Source organism: Chelonoidis abingdonii, chromosome 22 (genome assembly GCF_003597395.2).
Source record: "Chelonoidis abingdonii isolate Lonesome George chromosome 22, CheloAbing_2.0, whole genome shotgun sequence".
Lineage (NCBI taxonomy): Eukaryota > Metazoa > Chordata > Testudines > Testudinidae > Chelonoidis > Chelonoidis abingdonii.
Window position 1 is genome coordinate 20,216,639 of NC_133790.1, and position 21,752 is coordinate 20,238,390.

Below are 21,752 nucleotides of genomic sequence, written 5' to 3' on the forward strand. Positions count from 1 at the left end.
GTCAGTGCAGGTAAATTTGCACACCTATTGGACTATATAAATAATATTGGGTGGGAAGGGGAGGCTTAGGAGCCAGTACAGCCACCTGACACCACTGAAGGATTCCTCCATGCAGCAGCAAAGTGGTCCCACCATGGCTAAGAATCTGTGCCTGCAACTTTTTAAAGATCTCTGTAAAGTATCACACAGAATTATGTTGTCACATACATTTTTAATTCAATAAATAGTAGCAATAATAATTAAAGTTCATAATGTACCACCTTTCCTTTCCTTTCCCTTCTCTGTTCACTCTTCTCTTTACACCGGAGTCTATATAATGAGTGCAGCAAAGCAGTGAAAATGTCAAAACGTGCACAGTGTATTTAGGAACATGCTGACTGAACAGAAAACTAACCCCTATGTTCCTGTTGCTGCTGCCTGTGACAGGCACTGCTTTCTATATTACAAGTTCTTTAAAAAGTGTTACTGAAGATTAAAAATAACTACATTATCAAATCAATGGAATACAAATATAATTGCATAAAAGGCTTTGAGATCAGGTCTGAGCAAGATACAAAGCCCGTTGCATTCTGGGTATCTGTTGAAATCTGTGATTTAAAATGGAATGAAGCATTAGCAGCCTCCTGTAGAAAATACGACATGAAAAGGCCCTCTGGGTGAGAAATAAATGTCCCAAAGGAACACACTTACTAAAATATTTACCAACACCTGGAGCTATTGTCAGACATCTACAAACTGAGGCTTAGCATTGCTCCTAAATATCTTATAGCATAATCCTCGTATCTCTTCTCATCACTACCCCCTACATTATCCTACTATAAAACAAACACACCAAAGTCAGGTCCATCTATTTCAAATGGAAAATGTACCAACAAATCACAAGGATCACTGTGTGCTGGAGAATGTGCTCCCTAGACGCTGCCTGGGGTGATTGCCGTAACAGCATCCACTGCCAGAGCTATTGGAACGTTTGTAGGATATTCAGCACTGGACTCAGATAATGAGACATGAGGCTTAATTTCATTTTTTTCCCCTACTAAAATATAGGAACATGTTAACACAAGCCACCTGTAAAAGGCAATTTAGCAACTGCTTTTAATATCCCAGGCAGCTAGACTGTGGCAGGCTGAATCAGCTTAGCCCAAATTCCTCAGCCTCAGCTGACATGGAAACAGAAATAGGATACTTTACATTCCTCAAGGAGTTTGTATCAATAACCACAAGCTTTCGAGCAAAGGAGTTTTCAGATGAAGAATGTGCAATAGGCAGTTCAACAAAGAAAATCAAAATCCTTACTGGGATAGAAGAAATGGAAGCCCTCTGGCCCATTCTCGTGGCTGTCAGTGCAATTCCAGCACTAATCCAGCTGACCATGTCGCCCATCCATGCCACCTCCTTGTAGACAGAAAGGGCAATGAGGGCTGCACTGAAGGTAAGAAAATATGCCCTTAAGACACATATCTTTTGCAGAACTAGGGGAAGTACTGTAACAAATCCATGTGCTACAGACAACAGGTACAATTACCAGAAAACTCACACAAGCACGTACAGAAACTCCAGCTCCACAGACACTGGCCTTTACCACTTGAGCTAAAAAAGATCTCTTCAACAGTGATATTAGTGTTTCCCTTATCCTCTGCCAGCCGCTGGAGAGTAACAGGAGATCACATCTCTATGCAGAGCACAGCAGGACCTTCTCGCTAGCTCATGCCCTTGAGGTATACTCCTGCTCATAGCTGCCAGGGACAGGGAGTTGCTGCTGTTTAGTTCTCATCACTTCCTCTCATGCCCTATCAAGTTACTCATGAGGAGTATTCTGCTTCTTCACTAACGCTTTAAATGCCAGTATTAATGCATATATTTTTAAAAAAAACAGTTATTCCGCAGCCTTTGTGCTATTATCACTGTTCACGTATTGAAGGATGGAACTCTTTTCAGGCAGACAATTTGAATGTAAGCATAGTTTTTCCCTGGAGTTCTGTGTTTTGGGGTCTATGTCGGGCAGAGTCAGGGAAGCGGGTGTAAGATGTCTAATTTCTCTTTAACAGAAGAGGGCACAGAAGAGATTTGCTGAGAATACACAGCCTCAGGTTTGTTTTTCACTCAAATACAATAAGCAGGGGGAGAATAGACTGTTTAAGCTCCAAAAATGAGCAGCTGAACCAGCCTCTTGCATGCTGTACTACTGTACTACAAAAGTGTATCGAGTAAGGTCTTTAATGGAAGCTTGTAATGTTTTGATCATCATAATCGTTATGAGATGTATACAGACTGTGGTTATCAGGGGTGGCTCTAGGTATTTTGCCGCCCCAAGCATGGCAGGCAGACTGCCTTCGGCGGCTTGCCTGCAGGAGGTCCCCAGTCCTGTGGATTCGGCGGCACACCTGCGGGAGGTCCGCCAAAGCCGTGGGACCAGTGGACCCTCCGCAGGCATGCCGCGAAAGGCAACCTGCCTGCCGCCCTCGTGGCGACTGGCAGAGCGCCTCCCATGGCTTGCCGCCACAGGCATGCGCTTGGCGTGCTGGTGCCTGGAGCCGCACTGGTGGTTATGAATCTACACATTTGTGTATTTAGGAGACTGTGCTCATAATGTCAGCTATAACTCACAGCAGGGAAGGGCACTTCTGAAGCCTACTGTTTACAAGTAACTGGCTCCAGGTAATGTCCCATTGTCCAGCCCAGGAAAAGACAAGGATGGCCCATTAAAGTTAATGAAAAGAAACTGAGACATTCCGGCTCCCAAGTCCAGAGAGGTTTCCACACACTGCGTAAACATGAGTCATCACAGATATAGGCCTAGTCTACACTACAAACTTAGGATGACATAATCACATTAAATCAATCAAATAATGTATGTGTCTGCACTACTGAGTCCCTTCCACCAACGTAAGTGGTCTGTAAAGTCAACTTCTGTACTACACCTCCGCGAGAGGCGTAGTGCTTGATTTGACATCCTCGGGTCGACAGGATAGTGTAGACACTGAGTTGTGTAATTAAAAATGAATTGGCCTCCAGGAGGTGTCCTACTGTGCTCCGCTGTGACCGCTCTGTGACCGCACTTTCAACTCCACTGCATGTCAGCCAGGTACACAGGAAACAGCTGCTCCCCTGTTAAAGCTCCAGGAACTTTTGAATTTTCATTTCCTGTTTGATCAGCGTGGAGATCTCGCCGGCACAGCTGATCATGGAGACTCAAGGCTGCAAACATGGTAGATTTTCAAAGATATTCAGGCACCTGAAGATGCAGTTAGTTGCCTAGTGGAATTTTCAAAAGCATCTACATGCCTAATCCTTTTAAAATCTGACTCCAGGTGCCTACCTCCATCTTTAGGTACCTAAATGCCTTCGTAAATCTGTCCCCAAGTCTATGCATTTTGGACCCACTCCTGTGAAGTGCTAAACATCCTCATCGTCCTTTGACTTCAATGGGGATTGAGGACACTCAACACTTCTTAGGTTAGGGCTCCTAGAATGCAGTGAAATCATCTGTCTAAAGAGTCTTCTTCAGTCTGCATTGCTTTTCCTGGTATGACACAGCAGCTTTATACAGAGTAGGATCCTCATATGTGTCTCCATACAGCATGCAATGTGACTCACCTGATCCCAGTTATTCATTCAGTCTGCCTGACTTTTCACCTACTTCCCTTCTCTATGTGAACTTGATCAGCAAGTGGAGAAATGCTCTGTGTAACATTAACACAACCACCAGCTAAAATGGATTTTGGAGCATAGGTTAAGTGACTGCTCAAAAACCTAATCAATGCCATGCAAGAGGGATTAACTATGCAATTTCCATGAATTTCTTGTGCTTGATCAAATGGGTTGTACGTGCATCCAAGATATAGTGCCAATTTATAAAATGTAAATACTACATGCCAGGGAAGGGTTAGTGATCACAGCATCAGATCTGGAATAATTATACTTGCTGGAACCATAGGTTTAAATCTTAAGCAGGATAAACTCAACTCTTCATTCTTCTTAGGAAGATAAACTGTGTATCATGATGAGGTCTTAAAAACCAAATTCCTGTCTTTTCTGTGTAGACATTAAATATACCTTAGCACTCTTTGCAAGAATAAGGGTTTGCCCCAATTTCTTGGCTAGTATTTCCCCTACCTCTGCCATTGTGCAATGTGTGTGCACCAGTTATCCTGCTAGATATCATCTTCCACACTAGAGAATGCTGCCTGCTGGCATGTCCAGCACAGTACAGAATATAAAGGAAGCCATAAGGAATTTACAACCAAAATAAATAGTTAGATTGAATACAAACAGTGTCTGGCCAGATGTAGATCAATGTTTTTAAAAATAACATTTCTTTCTCAGCTGGACTATCACCAAAACACCCTTCCCAAAAGGAGTATGTTTTAAGGAGAAATTTGGCAAAAGAGACAGGTTTCAGAGTAGCAGCCATGTGAGTCTGTATCCGCAAAAACACAGGAGTACTTGTGGCACTTTAGAGATTAACACATTTTTTGAGCATAAACTTTCATGGGCTACAGCCCATTTCATCAGATGCACAGAATGGAACATCTAGTAAGAAGATTATATACGTACAGAGAACACGAAAAGATGAAAGTTGCCATACCAACTCTAAGAGGCTAATTAATTAAGATGAGCTATTATCAGCAGGAGAAAAAAAACTTTTGTAGTGATAATCAAGATGGCCCATGCCAGACAGTTGACAGTGGACAAGAAGGTGTGAGGATACTTAACATAGGGAAATAGACTCAATTTGTGGTTCAGCGGGTCTCTTCATCCCCACTATAAAAATTGTTCCAGTGCCCATGTTTGTATGAGATTTGTACTTGTCTGTTTTACTGTGATTTTTAATCAGTACTTCTCAGTTACTGCTAGATTGTCTTTTAAAACCTGTCACATGTCTTCAGTGGTATTCACTGCGGAATGGGACTGCCTCCTATGCTTGGAAAGTTGGTACCAGGGAGACCTGTATGAGATGCCTCAAAAGAGGCAGAGATCATCCAGTCTACAAGGAGAGGGAGGAAGTTCAGAGTGTAAGGGGAAGTGTGGAAGAAAAGTGTGGGAGAAGATACAAGTGAGACACTTAGATGAAGATTGGGAGGAGCACACACAAAGTGAAGAAAAGGACGAGGAAAAATGAAAGCAAAGATGAAGGGAGCTGTGCAAGGTCGTAAAAGTGAGGTCAGAAGTTTAAAGGCTGAAACAACAATAACCAAGCTTAGGTCTGAGGATGGTGTTAAACTGTTTAAAGATTTCATCGGCCTTAAAATGAATGTTGTTATACAAGGAAAAAAAACCTCAGAGCAATCTCATATATCAGAGAACCAAAGTATGTTACAATAACTGGAACACTATTTAGCTTTGATGTCTGAACTAGCTGCCTGCTTCCCATCCCAAGTCAGCAAGCGCCCTCTCTCCATGTTGGACTGGGCTTGACATATCTATTTTCTTGAAATATTTAGTCCAATAGGTCTAAACCCTGTCCAATGAATAAAAATAACATAATTCACTGAAAACGTAGAAAGTAAAAATTTAACTCCAGTCCCATGATCCCAGCTCCTCATTAGTTAAATAACATGCTCGGTAAAAAAGCTTAGAAAGCAAATCACCCATCTGACAGGGACTTGCCAGTGATTACGAACAGCCGAGCTTTCAATAGGAAATGGCCAGCTACCTGTCAGACCTGGTGAGTACCCTGGGGTTTTTTATCACATCAGATATTAATAATGGGAAGGATCTGTCTTCCATTTCCAATGCTGGAGAAGGTACTGCACATTTTCATTAACCAATCTTTAAAACAGTGTGATATAGTTACAAATAGTACAGCAAGAGGCTACCTAATGGTCTTTTCGGTAGTGATTATGATGGACAGAGCAAAAAAACTATTTTGGAGGCAATACCCCTTTAACAAAAATAGGGAGGTACTGTTGATGAAGGATGATTACCTCAAGGTGCTGGGACAGTTGGAAGCAGAGGAAGAAAAGCAAATACAGCAAAAAAGCATTGTGGTAAGACACTTGTGCATTTACTTTCGCTCTGAGGGGCTCAGGAGGAGGTAACATGTCCTAAAAATATACAAGTATAAATGAGAAAATGCTGTATGCAAGCCTGTGAGGTGATGTGAGAAAGCAGGAGAAACCAAGCTGCAGGAATAGTACAGAGATTGAACTGGTGTGTGAAAATTCATCTCAAAATGCATTAACACCTATATGAGGACATTGTTCCTCCTCATTGAGAGAGGGGGAACTTTCCCTAGAGTTCAAAAATAATAATATAGACACAAAGAACCCATCACAATTATTTTAGAGTCTCATTATTTTCATAACAATCTCATAGGGAGGTTTAAAGCTCTGTTTTATAATTTTTGAAGTCTCATGGTTAGCAATGCTGACATAATAAGGGTTATAGAATCATAGAACCATAGGGTTAGAAGGGACCGCAAGGGTCATGTAGTCTAACCCTCTGCCAAGATGCAGGATTTGTCGTGTCTAAACCATCCAAGACAGATGGCTATCCAGCCTCCTTTTGAAAACCTTCCATGAAGAAGCTTCCACAACCTCCCTAGGCAGTCTGTTCCATTGTCCTACTGTTCTTACAGCTAGGAAGTTTTTCCTGAGATTTAACCTAAATCTGCTATGCTGTAATTTGAACTCATTGCAACTTGTCTTGCCCTCTGTGCCAAGAGAGAACAACTCTTCTCCAAGTATTTGAAGACCTCTATAATGTCCACCCTTAATCTCTTCTTTTCCCAACTAAACATACCAAGTTCCTTCAGCCTTTTCTCATATGGCTTGTACTCCATCCCTTCAATCATCTTTGTCGCTCACCTCTGGATCCTTTCCAGTTTCTCTTCATCCTTTCTACACATTGGTGGCTAAAACTGAACTGCAGCTGAGACTAATCAGTGCCAAGTAGATCAGTACTATCACCTCCCATGACTTGCATGCTATGCTTTGGTTAATGCAATCTAAAACTGCATTTGCCTGTTTTTTTGTTCTTTTTTTTGGCAACAGCATTGTATTGCTCACTCATGTTGAGGTTGTGATACACCACAACTCCCAGATCCTTCTCTGTTGTGCTGCTGCCAAGACAGTTATCTCCCATTTTGCATTTGTTCATTTAGTTTTAATTCCCTAAGTGTAGCACCTTACATTTGTCTTTGCTGAATTTCATTTTGTTATCTATAGCCCACTTCTCCACTTTATCAAGATCTCTCTGAATTTTAGCTCTATACTCCAAAGTGTTGGCAATCCCCCTAAGCTTTGTGTCATTTGCAAATTTGATCAATATGGTCTCTATTCCTACATCCAGGTTATTAATAAAGATGTTAAAAAACACCGCACCTAGAACATATCCTTATGGAACCCCACTTGAGACCTCCCTCCAATCTGACATAATTCTATTAATATTTTTTCTTTATCTGCAGTTGTTTAACCAATTATGTATCCAGTTAATGGTAGTTGAGTCAAGTCCACACTTTTCCAGCTTACTTATCAGAATGTCATGTGGGACTATGTCAAAAGCCTTGCTGAAGTCCAGGTATATTATGTCCACCGCATTTCCCCTATCCACCAAACCAGATATCCTGTCAAAAAACAAAATCAAGCCGGTTTGCCAAGATTTATTTTTAGTAAATCCATGCTGGCTGCTAGTGATCACTCCTTCATTCTCCAGGTATTTGCAAATTGAATGTTTTATAATTGCTCTAGTAGCTTCCCAGATATTGAAGTCAGGCTGACTGTTCTATAGTTCCCCAGCTCCTCCTTTTTCTCCATTTTAAAGATAGGCACTACATTAGCCCTTCCCCAGCTTCTGGGATCTCTCCTGCCATACATGAGTTTGCAAACATTTGCAGAGATTTCTTCAACTAATTCCTTCAGTGCTTGGGGTTGGATCCTTCCAGGCTGTAAGCAAAATACAATGAGGACATAAAATACAAAGGAAACCACATTAAATTTGTCAATAAACATAAAAAAAATAATGGGAGTTTGTTAGGACACAATGTACTGTACTGATCTGGGAAGCACATAATAGTAAAAACTAACAATTAGCTCTTACATAGTGCTATTCATCCATAGAGCTAAAAAAAAGGTGCCACTACTCAAGTGAGTTTAAGGTACCAGTGAAACCATCAGTTAAAAGAAAGATTGTTAGATTTTCAGAATGAAAAAATGCTGTCTGTCTTGTCTCTCATTGTATGGGGGTAGAGAAAGACAGAGTTATAGTTCTAATTCTTAAAGTTACAGTTAGTTTACAAGTACCAGAAGGGTAGCCATGTTAGTCTGGATCTGTAAAAGCAGCAAAGAGTCCTGTGGTGCCCTATAGACTAACAGATGTATTGGAGCATGAGCTTTCGTGGGTGAACACCCACTTCATCGGATGCATGTGGGATGCAGCCGACGAAGTGGGTATTCACCTATGAAAGCTCATGCTCCAATACGTCTGTTAGTCTATAAGGTGCCACAGGACTCTTTACTGCAGTTATCTTAGCTCTATGGTTGCATTGGGATGGCCAACAGAAGAAGGAGCACTACTTTATTGTCTCCAGGTTGTTCCAGGAGCAAAGAGAAAGTATAGCACTGCCAAGAGTCCTTCCCAAAGGTATTCAGCAGAATGAAAACAAACTTGCTTCGGGTGTCAGGGTTCTCTCATGGCCCAGAGGTAGTGACAATCCGAAAACTAACAGTTCTCTCAGGCCATGTCTATACTAGCGAGTGTACAGTGGCACAGTGTACTGATGCAGCTGCAGCACTGTAAGATCACTCATGTAGCCATTCTATGTCGATGGCAAAGAGCTCTCCTGTCGACATAAAAAAAACACCTCAATGAGCGGTGATAGCTAGGTCAGCAGGAGAAGCTCTCCCACCAACATAGCACTGTGCACACTACCACTTATGCCGGCAAAACTTCTGTCGCTCAGGGGTGTGTTTTTTCCACACCCTTGAGCAACATAAGTTTTGTCAACTTAAGAACTTGGAAGAGTAGATATGGCCTCAGTATAGCAAGCCTAATATGGAAAAAAAATGAAAAAAAATCTTTTTTAGCCAGTTCCTGAATTATTGTTTTGACAAAAGTAGTAAAGAATAGAAGTTCTCCCTTTGTAGAAATAAAACAGGTAACATGGGATAAGAGGGGATGAAATTCTGCAGTTTCATACATCCCAGTATTATTAATAGGCATCTGGACAGCATATTTACATGTTCATTGACACATTGTCAATGCTATCATCCTGAATGCAATGGTCCTTCCCATGTAGTGGATAATAATGGGTCTTTCTTTGTCTTGTCTCTTTAGATGAGGAGACTCCAATGGATGTTGGTTTCCTCTGACCACTTGGCTGGGATGGGAGGCATCTTTGAGTGGTTGATGGTACCCTTTTGGGCTGGAACCTTGTATAGTGTGAAAAGGTTTCTATAGCTAGAAGTATCTGCAGTGAATAAGATATGGTTCTGGAAAGGGAGAGCTGTAGATACATGGATCTGACCATAAACTGAGGGTGTGTTTTATCATCTTTTTGTAGATTCAGTATCGGAGGCTATTTCAAATGATGCTTGTGCTGGGAATTGGTGGAACCCTTTTACCAGGTTTTCATATTTCTGTGATCAACTACCCTTCCATGGTAAGCAAAGCCTTAATCAAAGACACCTCTTTGGTTGAATTTTCATGGGGCTGAGTCTTAGCTTGAGGATCCTCCTTGTCGTTAAAATACTTCATTAAGTGTTTCCATTGAGACAGTTTCCAGCTCTTTCCATTCCCATTCTGTACTGTAAGAAAGAGTAAGATGAGAGGCTGGGCAAAGGACAGAACTTCACTCCATAGATAGCATTCCAGTAGAGTTTTGAAAGGCTGAGGACATTGGGAAATGAGCACTATTCTCTCTGTAATCTATTGCTAAACTGAGGGACTTAGGAAGAGGATTCTTGGTAAATCCCTCTCTGCTACTGTCTTCTTCACTTTGAAGTATCTTTATAATCCCTTAGATCACACTCCATGGACTGGGTACTAAGGGTTGTGTGTAAACTATAAACTTGATTAACATAAAGGGTATACATTAAGGTTAAGAAGTGGTGGGATCTGGTTGAGGTTTCAAACCTCAAAATGTCCTTTGGGCTTCCTCCCATTGTCCCCATCACTCCCCTACACTCAAGAACACATTTAAAAGGAATCCATAACAGGACCTGACATTTGAGTGTGGAAATTTATGCAACATTTTTCAAGCCAAGTTTCAGTGGATGAGATTGTGCAGTTAATTTGTGCAGTAGCCTTTCCTCTCTCAACACTTGGATTCAAAGATTGTTTAGGTTATGTGTGAAAACAAGTTCGGTTATTGAATCATACAGTCATCAAAAAAGTGGCACACTTTGCTGCAGTCTTTGCTTAAGAGAGAAGCCCTTGACTGTAATAATGTTAATTAATTAATAATACCATCATGTCAAGGATTAGGTGTACTATCAGAATTTACAGGGGAAGCTCATATACTACTAATCTCTTGTTTTTGTAAGCAATAAATATTAATGTTGATTAAAAATAATAAACAGCATTTCTGACATCATCGCTTAATTCTACTGCAGATGTGTATAATACTGCCAGTCTTTAGCAGCACCCCATTATTCCTCCATTGTGAAATTAATATACAGCAATTCAAAACTGATTTTCAGAAATACAGATTGGTAATAACAAGAAATGTGGGTATGTGGGCTTTTCCTAAACTTTTATTTGCAAGTAAGTCTCATGCTGTCATTCTTTAAATAGCAACTATTTGTTGAAACCAAAACCAGCTTTAAATATAATGAAGTATGATTGTGTATAATGCATTGGAGTCATAATTACTGTTAATTAAAATCCCTTTTTCCTTCTCAGCACATTAAGAGGTTTATCAACAAAACCTGGCTGGAGCGATATGGCTCTCCCCTCCATCAGGAGACCATCACATTGCTGTGGTCCCTCATTGTGTCTATCTACTGTGTAGGGGGACTACTGGGGTGTCTGTGTAGTGGATACCTGGTTGTGAAATATGGAAAGTACGTATCTTTTCTGAATAGCTCACTAATGAGGAATTGTAACAATGGAATCAGCTAACAAACCAGCTAATCAGTTTGCTTGGGCTACCATTAGTTAATTTAACATTGAAAAACATTTTACTGAAAAGGGAACAATATGATTTTTAAATAAATAAAAACAAAAACCATTTAAGTTCCTACATTATTAAAGGCTAAAACTTTGTCTCATTGAAGTCAATTGCAAAACTACAAAGGACTAGGACTAGCGCTAACTGAATATAGGCTAAATTCACCTCTGTTTTTCACCAGCATCAGTCTGTGTGAAGCAGGGTGCAGGGCCCTCAGCAGTATAAAATCCATGGAGAGGTTGCAGCTGCACAAGTCTGCAGTGCTGCTAGCTGAGAAGAGTGTGTGGTCAGGGCAGTCAGGAGATGAATTAATTTAGTTCCTCCCTGTTGCAGTCTCCACAAGCAAAACAACTAGAGAGCCTCTTGTGGAAAGTGAGGGTGCCTTCCCTTGGCAGAACCCCTGAGAGGAAGTGGACTTAAAATTACAAAGATAGAGATGGATATAGATACACACACACACTAACAAAATATTTGAAAATAATTTCTCCATTTACTTACCTACCAGGGCTAAATTCATGATTCTGTATTCCCTGCAGTAGTAAATATACCAGCTGCAGACTCCTTCAACAAACTGCAGATGTGCCCAATAATATCTGCTTCCCAGATGCTAGTTCCCTACCTCATCTCTTTGTACCTCTGCTTCTTCCTATTCCCCCATCCCAGTTCTCTTTCCAATCCCCTTCTCAGCTTTTGGTCCACTCTCACACTATATGCTTCCACTTCCTGCTGCTGGTTCCCTCTCCAGCCAACTCCCTTGAACACACACCTCCACTTGACCCTCCCCAACCTATCTTTTCTGCCACTATCCTAGATCTATCTCCACTTTCAGCTGCCAGAAAGTCTCTATAAAATCCAGACCAAGTTGCCCTACCCAACCTCCAAGCCTTCAGAACACAAACTTTTCAAGTGTCCTTAAACAAGAAATCAGAGTTCCGAAGGTTAACAAGCTGCATCATCCCTTAATGATACACAAAAACAATTCCATTATTGTTGATTGTATATACAATTTCTTTCCAACAGCCTGGGAGGAGGGGCTAAACATTATTTTAATATCTGTCCTATAGAATTGCCACTGAAACACCCTCTTTCTTGGGGAAATATAGAATAGTGAATGCGGGAATTCTTAAAGACTCTGCTGATGAAAGTGAAAAAACAGATATAATGTTATTATAAGAATAAGCAAGCATATGTAAATTAGACTGATAAAAATACACAATTGTTACTGTTTCCTTGTTCTTTTCATAATTATGTATTATTCATTTCATAATTATTCAATGTAACATGTAAACATATATCTTTTCACTGAAATTTTATTTGAGCTCCATTCTCAGGAGATTCTCTAGTATGCAAATATTTATTTCCTGGGACAACGGCTGTAAAATATTGCCCACGGGTAAAAAGATATTTTCTGAGATTGTGATAGATTGCCTGAAGCAGAAGGCTTTTTGTTTTTAATTGCTTGGGTACTTAAAAAAAACCTTTCAAGTTCTTGCCTCTGTGAATATATTCAGGGCTTCAGAAAACATAAACAAAGCTCACTTCTCTTCTGCTCCTCCAAAGAGAGAATGAAACACTAATTTATTTGTTTAATATAGCCATTTAATTTGGCTTTTACAAAGATGGCTTTTTCCTTCTATGTTTTGGGACAGGTGTAATATTTTTGATGGGATGTAGAATCCTAGACAGGGAGCAATGAATACTGTTTACCTATTTTCTCTTAGCACTTCTCTCTTCAGGAATCCACTATAACCTCAGTGGAGTGTTCCCCTTTGGCATCTCTCATGTCACTACATAACAGAAATTGCTATGCCCCAAAGAATTGGTTTTTAAGAGCAGCCATGGCTTGGTCTGTACATTCACTGGATAACAGGAGTCCATTTGTTCAAAGTGACGGGGAGATATTTATGGGAAAACCTGATTCACATCTGTATTTCATTTGCTGCTACAGAAAGAAATGTCTGTTGTGCAACAATATGCTCATAATGGTAGCAGCCTTGCACATGGGCTTCAGTAAGACCGCCAAGTCTTTTGAGATGATTCTGATTGGACGCTTCCTCTACGGTATCAGTGCAGGTAGGACCCCACACTACTGTATGTACACAAGTTATTCTCTTGGGAGAACATAGGGACCACTCCCTCTCAGAGCTCCTCTGGGAGCACAGCACCCCAGGTGGAGCAGGAAGGATTAGGGAGAAGGTGGGGGCCATTCCACATCCAGCATCAGAGGAAGCAGGCTGCATACATCTATAGGATGGTGCAGCTCAAGCAGTCCTCCTGCATATTTTAAGCCAGCTGGGGAGGGATTGTGCAATAATAAAATATAGCAAATCACCATCTACTTCCACAAGGACTCAGCTGAAATTGGTAATCTGAACATTGATTTCTTAAATGTCTTATTTTAGAAGATGTAATTTTCCAGTTTGACTACTTATTGTAGGTGATACTTAAGAAAATTCAAAAAAGGAGAGTACTACAGTTTGGCAGAATATGATTTGGGAAAAAAAGGTAACTTTTCTTTCTATAAATATAACTTTCCTATTTCTTCTTCCCATTCAAGGTGTATGTTTGAATGCACACAGTCAATACCTAGGAGAAATTTCACCAAAGAAACTGCGTGGATTTGCAAACACCAATGCTCTTGTGTTTTTGACACTAGGAAAAGTTTTAGGACAAATTATGGGATTAAGGTACCTATCTATTTTACATACGTACATGGCCTCATCACCACAGTAGGTGAGCACTCCACAATCTTTCACGGCTTTGGAGCAGAGCCCAGGGCCAGAGCGCAGAGCAGCTCCGGAGCAGTGGAGCTGCAGGTTTTTGCCATGAGCTGGAGCAGAGCTGGAGCACAGCTCCAAAGCCCTGCAATCTTTAATATACTTATCCTCACAATGCACTGTGAGATAGATAAATGCTATAATCCCTATTTTTAAAATGGGAAGCTGAGGCACAGAAAGGCTAAGTGACTTGCCCATCATCACAAAGGAACTCTGTGTCAAAACACAGAATCAAAAACTTGTCTCCCAAGTCCTAGGCTACTACCTTTCTCCAGGTAGAATATATGTACTTATCTATGGACCAAGCAGCCTAAAGCATTGGTCTCGATAGTAGGTGCATGGATTAAACTCCACTGAATTTTTATTTTTTAATAATGGGAAAAAACTCAGAACAAACTATAGAACTAAGGTACTTAGCTATTTTCCTTTCCAGTTGTCTAAATTTTCTTTCTTTCAATTTATCTTCTCCATTTCTATCTGTATATAGCATCTGTTGGTCCACTTTTTGCTACAGAAAACAAAGTTATTTCATTTTATTTTATTAAACCATGAATATATTTTATATGCTGTCTACAGAGACTTATTAGGAACCGAATCCTTGTGGCCTTTGCTGTTGGCCGTATGTGGAATTGCAGCATTTGTCCAGCTGGTCTCTTTGCCATTCTTCCCTGAGTCCCCACCCTACCTTTTGATACAAAAGGAAGACACCGAAGGTTGTTTGAAAGGTAAAATAGGACAAGCCTTTCTCCAAATCGCTGATTTGTTATATGATAGCCATTAGGGTGACCAGACAGCAAGTGTGAAAAATCAGGACAGAGGGTGGGGGTAATAGGCACATATATATGATGAAGCCCCAAATATCGGGACTGTGCCTATAAAATTGGGACATCTGGTCACCCTAATAGCCATTGAAGGGGTGGGCCTATTAGATGGAACCAAGTTTCCCATCATCCACCAATTATCTTCCTTAAGAATTCTAATCAACAAGGATCTTGTACTGATATTGATGTAGATCTAAATTAGTGTAGACAAAAATTACTAATCTGTAGTTATTCAAGATCACCCTCTAAAATATTATTGTATTACACAAACAAGAGATAGACATCTACCAGCTAATAGCAATGAGTAATAGTGTGTTCCATTAAGCAATATCTGATTGATTTCTTCAATCAGTGACTGATGGATCAATAGATGGACTGAATTATGAATGATTAATAAATAATCTAATCACTAATTCATTAGCCATTTGAGTGATGGAGAGGAGTGGATGGATCAGCTGATGGATAGGTCTGCAAGGCACTACAGTGTTATAAATAAAAAACACTAATAATAATAATAATTATGCTTTGCTATTTTTCTTCCATAGCCATGAAGCAGCTCTGGGGTGAAGGGGATCATCAAGCAGAGTTTGATGACATGATGAAGGAGAAGGAAGCAATGAAAAGCATCAAAACCATGAGTGTCCTGGAAGTGATGAAAGAACCAGCCTTGCGTAGGCAGTTGTGTATAATGACTCTCCTTATGATGAGTATACAGCTTTGTGGCTTGAATGCAGTTGAGTATTCCTCAATTCCAACCTCAGAACTGTTATTAGGTAGTGTTGAGAACATTACAGAGCCACATTTTCTACTTGTTACTTCCTCTTGATCCTCTTTTCTCCTCCTCATAGATAGGTCACTGCAGTACGTCATGTAGTAACATTCACTGACGTTACCGGTACCGTGCTTCTCAGCACTCTAAAGTGAACACATGCCTGTGTATAGAATAGGTCCAGCACAGTGGATGTTAATGTTCCCTGAAGATATTGTCCCATTGATTTCATTTCTGTTCTCACTAGAAGCTCTTTCTCTAGGACAGAGGGCTGTACAAGCTCACTCTCTTCGTCTTGGACCATTAGAATTCTTTGTATAGATTTGGGTCTCAGTTTTCCATAAGTTCCTGTCTGTTAGTAGCAGATGCATATTGCCATCTATCCTTCATTCTACCCTTCATTCTATGTGGTATCAAGGGATCTCCTTCTACAAGCCTCTTCCAAACCAGACAGCAAGGGCCCTAAGAACTTTTCTCTTTCTCGTCTCCCCCCCTCAATACTATTCTTCTTTTGGCTCCAACCAGCTCCTTCTCCCAATTCCCTTATTTACTCCCTCCTTTCTCCTAACACAATGCTTCTTTAAGCTCCATTCTTTTCTTGAACCTCAAAACCCTTTCGTTAATCCCTAATAGACCCTTGAATTTCAGATTTCAAAAACAGGTGCCTCAGCTCCTGCTTCTTTATCCATATGGAATCCAGGCCCCTCTGTTTCCTCTCCTGACCCCCTAATAAAAACTCACTTGGTGATATAGTACTGGTGAAGGATTGAGATCTGAATGCTGCTGCACAAACACACCTCACGTACCTTGATTACACTTGATTGATAAAATTCCTTTTCACTGCATTTTCCAGATCTACTTTTATACCTTTGAAGTGTTCCGCACAGCCAGGTTGGATGAAGACCTTATTCCATATATAGCCTTAGGAGTTGGGATCTGTGAATTCTTCTCAAACATCCTGTGTGTAAGTCAGACCTGACCTGGGTTTGGAGGGTAAAAGGAAATGTGTTTTGAGCCAGTTCCTTCTTAAAACGAACTGCTCTTTCTACACACGAACTGAAGAAACCTTTTCTGTCACCATTACCCCACCATATGAAACTGCGAAAGACAACATAAACTCTGTAACAGGAAGGGGCTACAGAGTTTCTCCGGGCTAAAGTGGCCCCACCTCACCACACCTGCAAGTCTTTTTGAGACTTGGAAGAGAAGTTTAAGATGGGGAAAGCTCAGCTCAAGGCATGTCTACACGACAGTGGCACAGCTACATCACTGCAGCTGTGCTGCTATAGCGCCAATGTAGATGCTTCCTACATCGACAGAAAGTTTTTCCGTCAAGGTAGTTAATCCATCTCTCCAAGAGATGGTAGCTCGGTCAACAGAAGAATTTGTCCATTGAACTAGCAGTGGCTACACTGGGAGTTAGGTTGACCTAAGTACAGCACTCAGGGCACACAATTTTTCAAAGCCCTGAGCAACATAGGTAGGTCGATTTAATTTTTAAGTGTAGACCAGACCTCACTGGTGTGCAGCTCTGAACAGAGCAGAGTGTTGAGCTTCCTAGCTCCCAGGGAGAGGCCTGGCAGAGACCAGAATCTACACCTTTGCCTAAAAGACGCCCAAGTCCGCAGAGGCAAAGGGGGCTGTCATCTATCTATTCTGCTGGTGAACCAGCCGATGTTGAGCTACACTACAGCCTGCCCAGGGAAGGAAGAGAGGCCAGTGGCCAAATGAGACTGTCTGTATATTTCTTTTTCCTTTGTTTACTTTGCTGCTCCTAAGTTGTTTGTTTGTTCCCTGGGACTCTGAAAGGGGTAAGCTTCCAGACAAGTTGGCTGGAGGGCTGAGAATCCATCTCCTTCAAAATGCTAACGAGTGCCTCCACTTGAGTGACTGAACCCAGACAAATGTATACAATCCCATCAACACCCCAATGGGGTGCTGGTGAAAGATTAGAAGCCTGACACCTCCCCATTACTCCCCAGATTACTTCTCATCTTTTTGGGGGGGAGGGGAGTGTCATGATCCACAATTTCTTTTAAAAATCAAGACTTATGATTATTTTTAAATGGAGTTTATATCATGCTCCCATTGATAATAATGTTTATATACAGGTAATAGCTGTGAGAGAGATCAGATATAGCAGAAGAAATGGGAAAGGCAGAAGGGAACAATGCCACTTTACGTCAAGATAGTGGCAGACTTCAGTAGCTACATGAAATGGTTGATTCACTTTTGAAAATCTGACTTTTAGGGTGTAAATTTGGCAATATTATACATAACACCCAGAAAATCTATGTGATGGTCTGTCAGATATAGAGGCTGTCTGCAACCTCGGGATATAATCTCATGGTAACTCATTAACTAAATAGGGTATAGGTGAGTCATTCCCTGAATGAGAAATATCTAGGGAAAATGCCATAGTGCTGTAGAAAGTGACGTGGTTCAGTAGGTGGCACTCAGAGTCAGTACTGATCAAATGGCACAGCATGGTGACTCACTATACTGTTGGAGGTATGCTGCCATCCTCTAAATGAGATGTAACATGGAACCTCCAAACAGCTGTGGTACAAAAATCCCTATGACATTTTTGCAAGGGAAAGGATGTTAACTGTGGTATTCACTCTGCATACCAGAGTTTCTCTGAAATTAGAGTATCCACAGAACTTCAGCTTCAAATCTGCTTCACCCATCTTTGCATGGATCCTTGGGATCCATTTACAACTTCGGCCATAATATAATAATTTCACCTTTATCAATGACACGAAAGAAGGAACTAACACAGTTGAGAGAGAATCATATAAAGCTTATGATTTGTAATTTTTGTTTTTAAACACATGTAGAAAAAGGCATGCATGTCTATTTTAGGAGAATTTGCAGTGAAGGCCATTACAGTTGCTATAGTGAAAATTCACAAGCCAGGTTCAGACTCTGCATGGGATACTAAACCAAGGCTACAGATAGCTGGCATATTAACATCTAATTAAATAGATGGGACCACAAGTAAAGTAGAATATCATCTCATTGGTTCTAAATGAAATACATTCAAATGAAAGAGTTTGACTTACTATGAAAGTGAGGGGCTGAGGGAAGCAGAATCATTCCAGAAATACAAGCTGCCCTTTCTGGCCCCAAAGAGCTGCCTCCATTATAACTGCTGCTCCAAAACGTCCACGGAGTTCATCAGGCTAGCACCTAGCAGTGCTTTGCTTGATAACAGGGCTAACAGACATTTCACAATTACAGCTATTTCTGTACTCCTGAGATAAAACGAATGAAGGAGACAGCAAGAGAGAATGAAACCCAAATTCCCTTGGGGAGTGGAGGTTGGAATTTGCCATGCTTCCAGTAATGTCAATGTGTTTTCTGATCCTCAGAGCTCCATCATTGACCGGTTTGGCAGGCGGATGCTCTTATGGGGTGGTTATGGGTTGATGGCAGGGATGCTGGCATTCCTAGTAACAGCTCTCTCACTGCAGGTAAGGAAGCTTTTCTTTTTGAGGTGCTCTGTTCCCACTTCCACAAAACTGCTGTTTATGTTATTTTCAAATTAAGCCTGATCCCCATGGTGCTATTTGGTGGGAGACTCACAGTCAGCCTTAGTTTTGCACTCTAACAAATACAGGGCTGAATGGTAAGTGAATACTCATGGCTCCTTCTATGAGGCCTTCATCCTTGTCCTCACTGGAGGGGTCTCTGTGCTGCCTCCTCCTAAACTGGCATTCTCCACATTCCAGCTCCCAGAGTAACTGTCCCAAAAGCAAGGTGCCCTGATCTAGTCTTTCTCCAATCTTCTTACTACCTAACCCCTCACATACCAGGCTCCAGTGGGTGTATCTTGCCTTGCTGCTGTTAAAATCTTTGCAATGAGCATTCCTGCCATCTCCTTTCTCATTCACCAGCACCTCTCAGGTGGCTGTGACAGCTGCCCAATTATCATCTCAGCTGCTGAAAATCTCTTTTTCCCCCAATGCAAAGCATCCACACGCCCTTTTAAGCTCCTGAATCTCTTTTGCTACCCTGGTCTCTGGCAAAAAGAATGGCCCACTGCCACTCTCCTCAGCTGCTAAACTCTCCTCCATCCCACCCCTTGATACAAGTGATTTTATTCCCCATACATAAAGCAGACCCTTGGCAATCACTAAACCAGAAAGTAGAAAGTAATGAGCATGTTATTCTACCACCATATTAATTCCCCCTTTCTCTCCTCACTGCTTTCTGTCTAGAATCAGTTCTCCTGGATGGCCTACTGCAGTGTTGTTTTCATATTCTTGTTCATTATCGCCTATGGAACTGGACCATGTGAGTACATAAACTCAAGTGGTAATAGGAAACCTCTAGATCACACTATATGAGCACATTAATATGGGTGGGTATATGGAAATGGAACTAGACTTTGTAAATACATCTTCATAGAGAAGAGAGTGAAGTGGAATCCTACAACATCTTCAGCTCACAAGTAAAAGCCCAGCTCCATTCAGGATTGTTAGCTGATGTGTGTTCAGTTCCTTCTCATAGACTCATAGACTCTAAGGTCAGAAGGGACCATTATGATCATCTAGTCTGACCTCCTACACAATGCAGGCCACAGAATCTCACCCACCCACTCCTGTAACAAACCCCTAACCTATTTCTGAGTTATTGAAGTCCTCAAATTGTGGTTTGAAGACCTCAAGCTGCAGAGAATCCTCCAGCAAGTGACCCGTGTCCCATGCTGCAGAGGAAGACGAAAAACCTCCAGGGCCTCTGCCAATCTGCCCTGGAGGAAAATTCCTTCCCGACCCCAAATATGGCGATCAGCTAAACCCTGAGCATGTGGGCTCTTAGCATCCCTTTATCCTTTCTTAATTTCAATCCGAATCAGATATAATGGCAATGCCAGAACCAGCTTACAACTCCCTGCTAGGATTTTGGTCCTCTTGTGGGACCAAAGCTAATTCTAAGTCCCTGACAAATGGCAATGTTTTGTTATTGGAACCTCAGATATTTTATATCAGTATTGTATGTCACTGATTTTTATTCAGGTTTTCATATCATAGCCACAACCATGGTGTATGAGTGCCCTGACAACCTGTCTTGGTACTAGCCCCCAGTAGAAGCAGGAACTCTGCACGTATGCCAAGTGCTGGGCACAAATACTCACTCTTTGGGGTTCTGCTTGATCAAATATAGCTCCTAAATATGAATTGTATGAATTTGCATTTTTTCATTTTGGGGGAAAGAGGTGACAAAGTTCCTATGGGAAAACCCCACATAAATGTCTTTTATTACTTTTTCATGTTGCTTCTTAAGCTGGGGCAGTCATGTCTGTCATAATGGAAATCTTCACCCAGTCAGCCCGATCATCTGCCTTTGTGATTGCTGGGACCACTGCCTGGATGGGCTTCATTGTAATTGGGATGATATTCCCCTTCATTGTGGTAATTCAGTTTGGATTTCTTCTTCAGTGCTCCCAATTTAAACCACCTTTTATGGCTGTCCTAGGCAGCAAGGCACAGCAAGTACATTACAATGTCATGTAGGTAATCAGTGTTCTGAACCCACCTCAAAGTCCCTGTTCTGCGGAGGCCAGCTGTGTAGTAGAGGTGGCATACATAGTCTTGAGATGACGGGTGTGAGCTGGTCCAATCATCAACCACCCTCTGCTGTCTTATACATATATTAGAAATGTAAAGAAACATTTCTTCTTTAGATTGAATTTTTTCCTTATTCTTGAGAAACAAAGCAACCTTCAAGGATCTAAGAGAGTAAGTGTCAGAAGAGGATTTGTTCATCTTGTTCTCTTTTATTTTTGTCTTCAGGAGGCCCTCGGTCCCTTCTGCTTCCTCATCTTTGTGGGCGTTCTTGTCATCTCAGGGATTTTTTTCTACCTGTTCCTTCCAGAGACAAAGGGGAAGTCAATCATGGAAATCACAGAAGAGTTCGGTACAATACATTTTGGGAAGAAACTTCTACCGACTGCGGGGAAGAATTCCCCTCTGGAACACACCTTCTGCACTAAGTTCTGACTGGCCTGCAGAGTCGGATTTCATTGACACAATGCACTGTCAAGATCAAATTGGAAGCTGAAGCTAAAATAGACTCTTTTTTAATAAAATTTTATTTGAAAAATAATTCACATCTATCTTACCTCTTATTCCTAGCAGTCCCATTTTATATTTGGGCCTTTATAAAAATAATAATAATAACTGGAGATATACCTATCTCCTAGAACTGTAAGGGACCTTGGGTCATTGAGTCCAGCCCCCTGCCTTCACTAGCAAGACCAAATACTGATT

At 41.2% G+C, this 21,752-nt stretch overlaps 1 protein-coding gene across 1 annotated transcript; it reads left to right on the plus strand.

The window, feature by feature from the left end:
- Positions 1 to 1,318: 1,318 nt before the first annotated feature.
- Positions 1,319 to 21,534, plus strand: LOC116824325 (solute carrier family 2, facilitated glucose transporter member 11-like). The gene is made up of 12 exons (XM_032779518.1): positions 1,319 to 1,432; positions 9,503 to 9,601; positions 10,843 to 11,003; positions 13,059 to 13,183; positions 13,668 to 13,797; positions 14,464 to 14,612; positions 15,254 to 15,441; positions 16,331 to 16,441; positions 18,852 to 18,953; positions 19,701 to 19,776; positions 20,767 to 20,894; positions 21,276 to 21,534. Exons 1-12 carry the CDS (start codon positions 1,415 to 1,417, stop codon positions 21,480 to 21,482), a joined length of 1,494 nt encoding a protein of 497 aa, XP_032635409.1. The 5' UTR covers positions 1,319 to 1,414; the 3' UTR covers positions 21,483 to 21,534.
- The last annotated feature ends 218 nt before the right edge of the window (positions 21,535 to 21,752 follow it).